Raw genomic sequence first — 14,523 nt, forward strand, 5'->3', positions numbered from 1 at the left:
ACATAAAAGACACCCACCATGAGACCCACTAAATCTGCCCAAGAAGAGACAAACAAAAGAAAAACCCACACCAAACTTAAAGACAGGAAGCAAACCAAAAAGGTGGAGCAACTAAAGGTGTTGACTCTCCACATGTATCAAGACAACTGGAGCACTGGGCCAGACACTCTTAAATAGAACCTGGACCAGCTCAGGTAAAACACCTTCCTACCAACGAGATGGACAAGCCAGCTCAGGTGAAACACCTTCCCATATATTCCTTCCCTATATACACAATATACACAAACATCTCCCACAATAATCATATTACTTGTAATTTTTTAAACAAGCTCCTTAAACTGCACAAGCAGCAATAAATCACTGATATCGATTAGGGGGGAAATCAGGTTGTACGTGATGTTGAAACTAACACAACTAAAAAACACATGGAAATGGGAGATATATTTTACCTCACTGGTTAGAGGACAACCTGCAGAAGACAGTCAGCTACATTTTGGAGTGATACATTTAAATTTAGGGGTCGCTAAACAAAGGAACACAACATTTATGTCATCACTCATCGATATCATGCTAAAATCAATTGTGTGAGAGGAGGGAGATGAGGTTGCACGTCCTGTTAAACTAACAGCTCAAAATCCACATGGAATATGGGAGTAATGTGTACATCCCTGGTTAGAGGACAATTTGTAGAAAACAGCTAGCTACATTTTGAAGTGTTGCATTTTGATTCCAGTGGGTCACCAACATGGTAATTGTAACAGCTCTTTTTGTGTTAGTCACTTTTTATTAAATCACATAAATAGTAACTCTTCCATTTCAGAGCCTGGATTTTCCCCCTGAGGCTAATATCCATATCATGTTGAAATCAATAGAACAGGGGACAAACGTTTAGGGTTCTACATTGTGACATCATTAAAATACTCCTTCTACAATGTTAAAACATTCTACATTGTGACATTAATTCATTGATATCATGAAACAACTCATTCATGAATTTTCTGATGTTTGATCAGATGTCTTTTATCAGAGTATCTCTTGTTACATTGATCACAGCTATAAGGTTTCTCTCCTGTGTGTGTTCTCTGGTGTAGAGTCAGAGTGCTAGATGTAGTAAAACTCTTCCCACATTGATCACAGCTATAAGGTTTCTCTCCTGTGTGTGTTCTCTGGTGTTGAGTCAGAGTGCTAGATGCAGCAAACCTCTTCCCACATTGACCACAGCTATAAGGTTTTTCTCCCGTGTGTGTTCTTTGGTGTATCTTCAGTTTGCCAGATTGAACAAAACTCTTCCCACATTGAGTACAGCTATAGGGTTTCTCTCCTGTGTGTCTTCTTTGGTGTATCGTCAGATGGTTAGATTTAAAAAAAAACTTCCCACATCGAGTACAGCTATAGGGTTTCTCTCCTGTGTGTGTTCTCTGGTGAAGAGTCAGATTGCGCAAGCAAGTAAAACTCTTCCCACACTCATCACAGATATACGGTTTCTCTCCTGTGTGTATTCTCTGGTGTGATATCAGGCTGGTTGAACGAGTAAAACTCTTCCCACATTCATCACAGCTAAAAGATTTCTCTCCTGTGTGTGTTCTCTGGTGTAATTTCAGGCTGGTTGAACGAGTAAAACTCTTCCCACATTCATCACAGCTATAAGATTTCTCTCCTGTGTGTGTTCTTTGGTGTACAATAAGATGGCTAGATGTATCAAAACTCTTCCCACATTGAGTAGAGCAATAAGCTTTCTCTACTGTGTGGCTTCTCCGATGAATTTTAATGCCTGCTGATGAGGTGAATCTCTTCCCACAGTCAGAGAGGTGAATTATCTTCCCTGTGGGTCTCTGCTGGTGTTTCTTGAGGAGTTCTGATCTGGAGAGACTCTTCTCTGCCTCATCAGCATCATGAGGTTGTTGAGGCTCCCCAGAGGATCCACGATAGTCACGTCTCTCTCCTGTGTGAATGACAAAGTCATACAGATGGTTAAAGGCCCACAACAGCAGAAATCCACTGTAAAAGGTCATGCCAACAGCGTAGCCATGATGTTGAACAACAATTGACATCTGTAATGAATGTAATGATTACTTGACATTTGTCTTAAAATGAGCAACAATAGTCATATTTTGTCTTGTTTTCACATTAGTAGTAACATCTAAGATTGGAGGCCCTTTTCTATGTTTGCTGGTGAGAAAAGATGTTTGCTCAGGGGAGTAACCTCCATTACCAGGTTGCTTATGAGTTCATTTCACACTACTTTGGATTATAATTGTCAGGCTCGCTTGAATCTCCTGCTTAATATGTTTGTGTCATCATCGCAAATCAACCGCTTTGTACTTAAAAAAACACTTCAACCAGTAAAATGCTCTTTGGCTTTAACATCAGCCTGACAATGAGGGTTTGTACACTGTTTGCCAAATTGGCCCATAACTTCACCTAACAACAACATAGACCTACTGTAGGACCCATAACTTCACCTAACAACAAATATAGGAAAATAGCTCTGTGTGTTGAACAATAGCCTATCCATCAAGGAACAGTTCTCTACACATTATGAGCTAAGTATCTCCGTTTCCAAACGGACTAACGAGACCCTACAGTTAATCAAGCAGACAGTAACACATTATAAACATCAATTTGTTAGGGATGTTGGATCCAACGTGGAGCACGGCATAACTGTCTTTACCAGAGTAATGAATGAAGAAGCACTTTGGTTGTTGTTGCATGTCGTGATGTTTGTCATGTGACTGTCATTCAGAAAAGTATTTCCTGGATCTTCTGATAGTTGATCATGTGACTGTAACTAAACATCTACAGTATTAAGAATTATGTGTAATTATTGAAGAACTGCGTTAATGACAGTATCCATTTGAGTGTTGTCAATAAAGCTAAGATTTAAAAAAAAAATGTATTTCACCTTTATTTAACCAGGTAGGCCAGTTGAGAACAAGTTCTCATTTACAACTGTGACCTGGTGAAGATAAGGCAAAGCAGTGCGACACAAACAACACAGAGTTACACATGGAATAAACAAACGTACAGTCAATAACACAATAGAAAAATCTATATACAGTGTGTGCAAATGGAGTACGGAGGCAAGGCAATAAATAGACCATAGTAGTGAAGTAATTACAATTTAGCAAATTAACACTGGAGAGATAGATGTGCAGATGATGATGTGCAAGTAGAAATACTGGTGTGCAAAAGAGCAAAAAAATATAAATAAAAACATGGGGATGAGGTAGGCAGTTGGATGGGCTATTTACAGATGGGCTGTGTACAGCTGCAGCGATCGGTAAGCTGCTCAGATAGCTGATGCTTAAAGTTAGTGAGGGAGATATAAGTCTCCAAGTTAAGCGATTTTTGCAATTCGTTCCAGTCATTGGCAGCAGAGAACTGGAAGGAAATGCGGCCAAAGTAGGTGTTGGCTTTGGGGATGACCAGTGAGATATACCTGCTGGAGCGCGTGCTATGGGTGGGTGTTGCTATGGTGACCAGTGAGCTGAGTTAAGGCGGAGCTTTACATAGCAAAGACTTATAGATGACCTGGAGCCAGTGGGTTTGGCGACGAATATGTAGCGAGGGCCAGCCGACGAGAGCGTACAGGTCGCAGTGGTGGGTGGTATATGGGGCATTGGTGACAAAACGGATGGCACTGTGATAGACTGCATCCAGTTTGCTGAGTAGAGTGTTGGAGGCTATTTTGAAAATGACATCGCCGAAGTTAACCTGTTAGGGCTAGGGGGCAGTATTGACACGGCTGGATAAAAAACATACCCGATTTAATCTGGTTACCACTCCTACCCAGTAACTAGAGTATGCATATACTTATTACATATGGATAGAAAACACCCTACATTTTCTAAAACTGTTTGAATGGTGTCTGTGAGTATAACAGAACTCAAATGGCAGGTCAAAACCTGAGAGATTCCTTTACAGGAAGTGGCCTGTCTGACCATTTCTTGAACTTCTTTTCCATCTCTATCATTTACTAAGGATCTCTGCTCTAACGTGACACTTCCCACGTCGTCCATAGGCGCTCAGAGCCCGGGAAAAAACAGAATGTCGTCATTCCAGCCCCAGGCTGAAACACATTATCGCCTTTCTCAAGTGGCCGATCAAGGGACTCTGGGCTTATGCGCGTGACCCGACCGCCCCCGCCTTTGTGATTTTTTCCTCTGTTTGCCGAAAAGGAGATTCCCTGTCGGAATATTATCGCTTTTCTACGAGAAAAATGTCGTAAAAATTGATTTTAAACAGCGGTTGACATGCTTCGAAGTACAGTAATGGAATATTTAGAATTTTATTGTCACGAATTGCGCCATGCGCGCGACACTTCTTTACTATTTCGGATAGTGTCTGGAACGCACGAACAAAACGCCGCTATTCGGATATAACGATGGATTATTTTGGACCAAACCAACATTTGTTATTGAAGTAGCAGTCCTGGGTGTGCATTCTGACGAAGACAACAAAAGGTAATCAAACTTTTATAATAGTAAATATGATTATGGTGAGTGCTAAACTTGCCGGGTGTCTAAATAGCGAGCCCGTGATGCCTGGGCTATGTACTTAGAATATTGCAAAATGTGCTTTCACCAAAAAGCTATTTTAAAATCGGACATATCGAGTGCATAGAGGAGGTCTGTATCTATAATTCTTAAAATAATTGTTATGCTTTTTGTGAACGTTTATCGTGAGTAATTTAGTAAAATGTTAGCGAATTCCCCGGAAGTTTTCGGGGGGTATGCTAATTCTGAAAGTCACATGCTAATGTAAAAGCTGGTTTTTGATATAAATATGAACTTGATTGAACAAAACATGCATGTATTGTATAACATAATGTCCTAGGGTTGTCATCTGATGAAGATCATCAAAGGTGAGTGCTGCATTTAGCTGTCTTCTGGGTTTTGGTGAAATTATATGCTGGCTTGAAAAATGGGTGTCTGATTATTTCTGGCTTGGTACTCTGCTGACATAATCTAATGTTTTGCTTTCGTTGTAAAGCCTTTTTGAAATCGGACAGTGTGGTTAGATTAACGAGAGTCTTGTCTTTAAATAGCTGTAAAATAGTCATATGTTTGAGAAATTGAAGTAATAGGATTTTTAACGTTTTGAAAATCGCGCCACAGGCTGCCAGTGGCTGTTACGTAGGTGGGACGAATTCGTCCCGCCTAGCCTAGAGAGGTTAAAAAGCCCTCTATGGGCTTTTTACATGCTAATGTAAAAAGCTGGTTTTTGATATAAATATGAACTTGATTGAACAAAACATGCATGTATTGTATAACATAATGTCCTAGGAGTGTCATCTGATGAAGATCATCAAAGGTTAGTGCTGCATTTAGCTGTGGTTTTGGTTTTTGTGACATATCAAACGCTGTTTAAAATCAATTTTTATGCTACTTTTCTCGTAAAATAGCGATAATATTACAACCGGGCAACGTTGTATTCATTCAAAGGCTGAAAGAAAAAAAAATTGAATTCTCGTGAACGCGCATCTCAGTCTCACTGTCCCCAGGCTGACTGATCACAAACAGAGCTGCTGTACTTTGCCCAGAGACAGCAGACACCCCATTCCACTTTCTGGTGGCTTTAGAGAGCAAATGGAAGCCTTAGAAAGTGTCACGTTACAGCACAGATGCTGTAATGTCGATAGAGATGCAGAAGGACAACAAATTATCAGACAGGGCGTTCCTGTATGGAATCTTCTCAGGTTTTTGCCTGCCATATGAGTTCTGTTATACTCACAGACACCATTCAAACAGTTTTAGAAACTTTAGAGTGTTTTCTATCCAAATCTACTAATTATATGCATATTCTAATTTCTGGGCAGGAGTAGTAACCAGATTAAATCGGGTACGTTTTTTATCCGGACGTGAAAATACTGCCCCCTATCCCAAACAGGGTAAACTATCATTATAACATCATGGATGAATTCTAGAATATACTATATAGCCTAGAAACCTGGTTAAACTATCATTATGAAATCATGGATGGCCAGTCCTTGTATTCATAGTGTAGTGAATTCAGGGGGTAGTCCTGAGCTGAACTCAAACCTGGGTCCAGTGACTGTCAAGCCAACACCTTATAACTGTTACGCCATGATTATCTGAACTTCTTGACGAGGTCCCTATGAATTTGAGAGTGGTTACATTTCTCCTTCCCCCATCCCTCAGCTGTTCACCAAACCAAGCCTCTGGGCAGCCATTTTGTTTCTGTTTTAAAACTAGGTTGCCCCTTTAAAAAAGCCACACAATCAATCAACCAATCTGCAGTTCATACAATAACAAATCTGTCATTCCACCACTGTTTTGGTAATAAGATGATGATGTGTCTGGAGAAATGTAACTACTTTCAAATTCATAGACTGACCTATGGATGCAAGGACTGACCATCCATGATATCAACATTATAGTTTTAACCATGTTGAGGCTATACAGTGTTGATTTACATTGTTTCTAAACATTGGAGTAAAAAAAGTTTCTTTGGGGGTTCTGATGGGGTACAACAGTTGAACTAAGCTCATGAGGCATGTGTTATATTCTTCAAGAATCAATGGCTATAAATTAATAATTATAAAGTCACAATATGGATGTAGCAATTGCAGATTTCCCCTTTAACACCACACATCAGTTCAACAACTGCAGAGTTTGTGACTCTGTATTTAAGACAGTACTTACTAGTGTTTATCAGGGCCCGTTCATTGTTAAAACCATTGGATGCCTTAACATGCCTTTGGGAAACCGGGCCCAGATATACAGTTTCCTCCTCTTCTTCCTTTTTCGATGTGACAGTCATCTCCCCCTCCTCTTCCACTCCATAAACTGCATCTTCCTCCTCTTCTTTTACAGTAACATCCTCCTCCTCTTTCACTCTGAACGCATCTTCCTCTTCTTTTACTGAAACGTCTTTCTCTTCTTCTTTCACGGTAACAGCCTCACCCTCTACTTGTTTTTGCATTGAAACAGCCTCCTCTTCCTCCTCCTCTTTGACGAGAGCTTCTTTCTCCGTCCAACAGACCTCTTCTTTAGCAGGAGAGTAGCTTAGTGAACGCATGGTCGGAGATGTTAGCTAGCTAGGCTAATGCTAACTTAACCAGCCCGCTAGCTGAATAATAACAACAACACCGTAAATATGAAATTAAATCGGATAACTAACTAGACGACAGAAGTGGGTTTAAAACACAGTGGCTAATATACACGAAAGCATCTAAAGAGCTTTATTGGTTTGGCTATTTTGTCTAGCAAGCTACTGAGGTGGCTGACTAACTGTTGTTGCTGTTGAAAGAAGCGTTCCGTCCACTAGATTTTACGTCACAACAACAGCATTACCTTAAATTCCCACACCGCCATCTGCTGACTGGAGTGGGTAACATAGTTGAGTAAAATGTATATTATAATGTTCAGACAAAAAGTTAAACGGTAGGAACTTCCTGAATTGGAATTACCCCTCTACACATGTACTGCACTGGAATTATCCCATTGGCTGGCAGAAACGTGCAGTTTCGTTTTTATTGGGCCATCAAAGCTGTGTCAGGGATTTTTGTGATTGGTTCCATTTCAGTCACATGTGCATAAGGGAGAGGTGGTGTCTGATGTCTGCAGGTCAATGCAACTGAGAAATATGATCCTTGTAACTATTCTCTGTGAATATCAGCAGTGGTAATGATTGTGAAATATGATCCTTGTAATTATTCTCTGTGAATATCAGCAGTGGTAATGATTGTGAAATATGATCCTTGTAATTATTCTCTGTGAATATCAGCAGTGGGAATGATTGTGAAATATGATCCTTGTAATTATTCTCTGTGAATATCAGCAGTGGTAATGATTGTGAAATATTTAGTTCATTTCATCAGAGCAACATGATAATTAATGATTTCTGAACAACCATTTTTTATTTAATGTCTATTAAGAATATCTGATCAACTTTATTTCACTTGGTGATGTTTCATTATAGAGAACATGACAATACATGACATCTACAGTGGTGATGTTTCATTATAGAGAACATAACATAACAATACATGACATCTACAGTGGTTATGTTTCATTATAGAGAACATAACAATACATGACATCTACAGTGGTGATGTTTCATTATAGAGAACATAACAATACATGACATCTACAGTGGTGATGTTTCATTATAGAGAACATGACATGACAATACATGACATCTACAGTGGTGATGTTTCATTATAGAGAACATAACATGACAATACATGACATCTACAGTGGTGATGTTTCATTATAGAGAACATGACATGACAATACATGACATCTACAGTGGTGATGTTTCATTATAGAGAACATAACAATACATGACATCTACAGTGGTGATGTGTCATTATAGAGAACATAACATGACAATACATGACATCTACAGTGGTGATGTTTCATTATAGAGAACATGACATAACAATACATGACATCTACAGTGGTGATGTTTCATTATAGAGAACATAACATAACAATACATGACATCTACAGTGGTGATGTTTCATTATAGAGAACATGACATAACAATACATGACATCTACAGTGGTGATGTTTCATTATAGAGAACATAACAATACATGACATCTACAGTGGTGATGTTTCATTATAGAGAACATGACATGACAATACATGACATCTACAGTGGTGATGTTTCATTATAGAGAACATAACATGACAATACATGACATCTACAGTGGTGATGTTTCATTATAGAGAACATGACAATACATGACATCTACAGTGGTGATGTTTCATTATAGAGAACATAACATAACAATACATGACATCTACAGTGGTGATGTTTCATTATAGAGAACATGACAATACATGACATCTACAGTGGTGATGTTTCATTATAGAGAACATAACATGACAATACATGACATCTACAGTGGTGATGTTTCATTATAGAGAACATAACATGACAATACATGACATCTACAGTGGTGATGTTTCATTATAGAGAACATGACATGACAATACATGACATCTACAGTGGTGATGTTTCATTATAGAGAACATAACATAACAATACATGACATCTACAGTGGTGATGTTTCATTATAGAGAACATAACATGACAATACATGACATCTACAGTGGTGATGTGTCATTATAGAGAACATAACAATACATGACATCTACAGTGGTGATGTTTCATTATAGAGAACATAACAATACATGACATCTACAGTGGTGATGTTTCATTATAGAGAACATAACATGACAATACATGACATCTACAGTGGTGATGTTTCATTATAGAGAACATAACATGACAATACATGACATCTACAGTGGTGATGTTTCATTATAGAGAACATGACAATACATGACATCTACAGTGGTGATGTTTCATTATAGAGAACATGACAATACATGACATCTACAGTGGTGATGTGTCATTATAGAGAACATAACAATACATGACATCTACAGTGGTGATGTTTCATTATAGAGAACATGACATGACAATACATGACATCTACAGTGGTGATGTTTCATTATAGAGAACATGACATGACAATACATGACATCTACAGTGGTGATGTTTCATTATAGAGAACATGACAATACATGACATCTACAGTGGTGATGTTTCATTATAGAGAACATGACATAACAATACATGACATCTACAGTGGTGATGTTTCATTATAGAGAACATCACAATACATGACATCTACAGTGGTGATGTTTCATTATAGAGAACATAACATAACAATACATGACATCTACAGTGGTGATGTTTCATTATAGAGAACATAACATAACAATACATGACATCTACAGTGGTGATGTTTCATTATAGAGAACATAACAATACATGACATCTACAGTGGTGATGTTTCATTATAGAGAACATAACAATACATGACATCTACAGTGGTGATGTTTCATTATAGAGAACATGACATGACAATACATGACATCTACAGTGGTGATGTTTCATTATAGAGAACATAACATAACAATACATGACATCTACAGTGGTGATGTTTCATTATAGAGAACATGACAATACATGACATCTACAGTGGTGATGTTTCATTATAGAGAACATGACAATACATGACATCTACAGTGGTGATGTTTCATTATAGAGAACATAACAATACATGACATCTACAGTGGTGATGTTTCATTATAGAGAACATGACATAACAATACATGACATCTACAGTGGTGATGTTTCATTATAGAGAACATGACATAACAATACATGACATCTACAGTGGTGATGTTTCATTATAGAGAACATGACATGACAATACATGACATCTACAGTGGTGATGTTTCATTATAGAGAACATGACATAACAATACATGACATCTACAGTGGTGATGTTTCATTATAGAGAACATGACATAACAATACATGACATCTACAGTGGTGATGTTTCATTATAGAGAACATGACATGACAATACATGACATCTACAGTGGTGATGTTTCATTATAGAGAACATGACATAACAATACATGACATCTACAGTGGTGATGTTTCATTATAGAGAACATGACATAACAATACATGACATCTACAGTGGTGATGTTTCATTATAGAGAACATAACATGACAATACATGACATCTACAGTGGTGATGTTTCATTATAGAGAACATAACATGACAATACATGACATCTACAGTGGTGATGTGTCATTATAGAGAACATAACATAACAATACATGACATCTACAGTGGTGATGTTTCATTATAGAGAACATGACAATACATGACATCTACAGTGGTGATGTTTCATTATAGAGAACATAACATAACAATACATGACATCTACAGTGGTGATGTTTCATTATAGAGAACATAACAATACATGACATCTACAGTGGTGATGTTTCATTATAGAGAACATAACAATACATGACATCTACAGTGGTGATGTTTCATTATAGAGAACATGACAATACATGACATCTACAGTGGTGATGTTTCATTATAGAGAACATAACATAACAATACATGACATCTACAGTGGTGATGTGTCATTATAGAGAACATAACATAACAATACATGACATCTACAGTGGTGATGTTTCATTATAGAGAACATGACAATACATGACATCTACAGTGGTGATGTTTCATTATAGAGAACATAACATAACAATACATGACATCTACAGTGGTGATGTTTCATTATAGAGAACATAACAATACATGACATCTACAGTGGTGATGTTTCATTATAGAGAACATAACAATACATGACATCTACAGTGGTGATGTTTCATTATAGAGAACATAACATGACAATACATGACATCTACAGTGGTGATGTTTCATTATAGAGAACATAACATAACAATACATGACATCTACAGTGGTGATGTTTCATTATAGAGAACATAACATAACAATACATGACATCTACAGTGGTGATGTTTCATTATAGAGAACATAACATGACAATACATGACATCTACAGTGGTGATGTTTCATTATAGAGAACATAACAATACATGACATCTACAGTGGTGATGTTTCATTATAGAGAACATGACATAACAATACATGACATCTACAGTGGTGATGTGTCATTATAGAGAACATAACATGACAATACATGACATCTACAGTGGTGATGTTTCATTATAGAGAACATGACAATACATGACATCTAAGTAGCTGAATATGATTATGGACTAACAGTTTGAAGGACACAACTCATGTTATTCTGGTTAAACAGAGAGAGACTAGTTGATTAAGGAGTGGGGATTTTTTTTACAATTAGGAAATAATATGTCATGTTTTACTCGTACCTCAGCCAGCATTGTGAATGGTTAGGAAATAATATGTCATGTTTTACTCGTACTTCAGCCAGCATTGTGAATGGTTAGGAAATAATATGTCATGTTTTACTAGTACCTCAGCCAGCATTGTGAATGGTTAGGAAATAATATGTCATGTTTTACTAGTACCTCAGCCAGCATTGTGAATGGTTAGGAAATAATATGTCATGTTTTACTCGTACCTCAGCCAGCATTGTGAATGGTTAGGAAATAATATGTCATGTTTTACTAGTACCTCAGCCAGCACTGTGAATGGTTAGGAAATAATATGTCATGTTTTACTAGTACCTCAGCCAGCATTGTGAATGGTTAGGAAATAATATGTCATGTTTTACTAGTACCTCAGCCAGCATTGTGAATGGTTAGGAAATAATATGTCATGTTTTACTAGTACCTCAGCCAGCATTGTGAATGGTTAGGAAATAATATGTCATGTTTTACTCGTACCTCAGCCAGCATTGTGAATGGTTAGGAAATAATATGTCATGTTTTACTCGTACCTCAGCCAGCATTGTGAATGGTTAGGAAATAATATGTCATGTTTTACTCGTACCTCAGCCAGCATTGTGAATGGTTAGGAAATAATATGTCATGTTTTACTCGTACCTCAGCCAGCATTGTGAATGGTTAGGAAATAATATGTCATGTTTTACTCGTACATCAGCCAGCATTGTGAATGGTGTCTGATGCAGTGACATACTAGACCATGGCAGTAAATCTAATACTTTGGTGTTTTTAGTCAGGCATGAAAGGTCTGGGGTGGTTCTGTGGTTATAAGTTACTGACCTTGGAAAACATTTCTGGCCATGCTGGCAGGGTCTGAATCAAACCCAATGTCCACCTGGTACACTAGCAGGGTCTGAATCAAACCCAATGTCCACCTGGTACACTGGCAGGGTCTGAATCAACCCAATGTCCACCTGGTACACTGGCAGGGTCTGAATCAAACCCAATGTCCACCTGGTACACTGGCAGGCTCTGAATCAAACCCAATGTCCACCTGGTACACTGACAGGGTCTGAATTAAACCCAATGTCCACCTGGTACACTGACAGGGTCTGAATCAACCCAATGTCCACCTGGTACACTGGCAGGGTCTGAATCAAACCCAATGTCCACCTGGTACACTGACAGGGTCTGAATCAAACCCAATGTCCACCTGGTACACTGGCAGGGTCTGAATCAACCCAATGTCCACCTGGTACACTGACAGGGTCTGAATCAAACCCAATGTCCACCTGGTACACTGACAGGGTCTGAATCAACCCAATGTTAAGGGGAGGGAAGATTGGTCAAGAGGGTGATGATTATTGTTGTTCTACTGCCTGATTGTTATGCAACAACATTGTTTACAAAAGCTTTGTTAAATCAGCACAACAGTTTTCAGCTGTGCTAACATAATTGCAAAAGGGTTTTCTAATGATCAATTAGCCTTTTAAAATGATAAACTTGGATTAGCTAACACAACGTGCCATTGGAACACAGGAGTGATGGTTGCTGATAATGGGCCTCTGTACGCCTATGTAGATATTCCATAAACAATCAGCTGTTTCCAGCTACAATAGTCATTTACAACATTAACAATGTCTACACTGTATTTCAGATCAATTTGATGTTATTTTAATGGACAAAAAAAGTGTTTTTCTTTCAAAAACAAGAACATTTCTAAGTGACTCCAACCTTTTGAACGGTAGCGTTAATTATTTTAGAATAAGGCTGTAATGTAACAAAATGTGGAAAAAGTGAAGGGGTCTGAATACTTTCCGAATGCACTGTATTGTTACACCATGTAGGAGCAGTATAGACCTAGTCTGTTCATTATATACATCTACATGATGTATTGTTACACCATGTAGGAGCAGTATAGACCTAGTCTGTTCATTATATACATCTGCATGATGTATTGTTACACCATGTAGCAGCAGTATGGAGGTACTGTGGGGGACAAAATTGTTGACACCCTTGATAAAGATGAGCAAAAACAACTCTATAAAATAAAGAATTCAAATACTTCTATGTAAAAAAAAGGGTGAATTATATTATTGTATGCTGAAACAATTGCTCAGAGAAAGAGATTTAGTTGAACATGTTATTCTCAAAAGGTAAGGGTCTGAATTACTGCCACCCATGTTTTCAATACTCCAGCACCCTCCCCTTGGGAGGAAAACGACACTGAAATGTTTTATGAGATTAGAGTACACATTGGGTGGGATCTTAGACCCTTCCTCCATACAGAATCTCTCCAGGTCTTTGATTTATTTTGTCTGCGCTTATGGACTGCCCTGTTCAATTCAAACCACAGGTTTTCAATGGAGTTCAAGTCCGAAGACTGAGATGGCCATTGAAAATGTTGATTTTGTGCTCAATTAACCATTTCTTCTTGGATGTTGATGTGTCTTGCTGGAAGATCCACTTATGGCCAAGTTTCAGCCTCCTAGCAGAGAGGTAACCAGGTTTTGGGCTAAAATATCCTGGTAGTGGGTAAAGTTTATTTATTTATTTTATACAGTAATTTTTTCTCATCTTTATCAAGGGTATCAATAACTAGGTGCTTATTTTGATATGTAGTTATTTGACTGAATCAGAAATACAGATGTGGAGTAGATGTAGAGTTTGTTTAAAATTCTCATAAAAAAATCTTAACTAATCAAACAACACTTGTTGCTCTTTGTACGTGTTGATATAATATTAATATTTAATGGAGAGGAAAAAAACGTTTCCCTA

At 37.8% G+C, this 14,523-nt stretch overlaps 1 protein-coding gene across 1 annotated transcript; it reads right to left on the bottom strand.

Moving 5' to 3' along the window:
• Nucleotides 1-896: 896 nt before the first annotated feature.
• On the bottom strand, nucleotides 897-13,928 carry LOC145876393 (uncharacterized). The gene is made up of 2 exons (XM_082972173.1): nucleotides 13,919-13,928; nucleotides 897-1,876 (listed from the first exon to the last, which is right to left on the bottom strand). The coding sequence occupies exons 1-2, from the start codon at nucleotides 13,926-13,928 to the stop codon at nucleotides 984-986; spliced, it is 903 nt and encodes a 300-aa protein (XP_082828299.1). The 3' UTR covers nucleotides 897-983.
• Nucleotides 13,929-14,523: the final 595 nt, after the last annotated feature.

Source organism: Salmo salar, unplaced genomic scaffold (assembly GCF_965601325.2).
Source record: "Salmo salar unplaced genomic scaffold, fSalSal1 ptg000587l, whole genome shotgun sequence".
In the NCBI taxonomy this organism is placed as follows: Eukaryota; Metazoa; Chordata; class Actinopteri; order Salmoniformes; family Salmonidae; genus Salmo; species Salmo salar.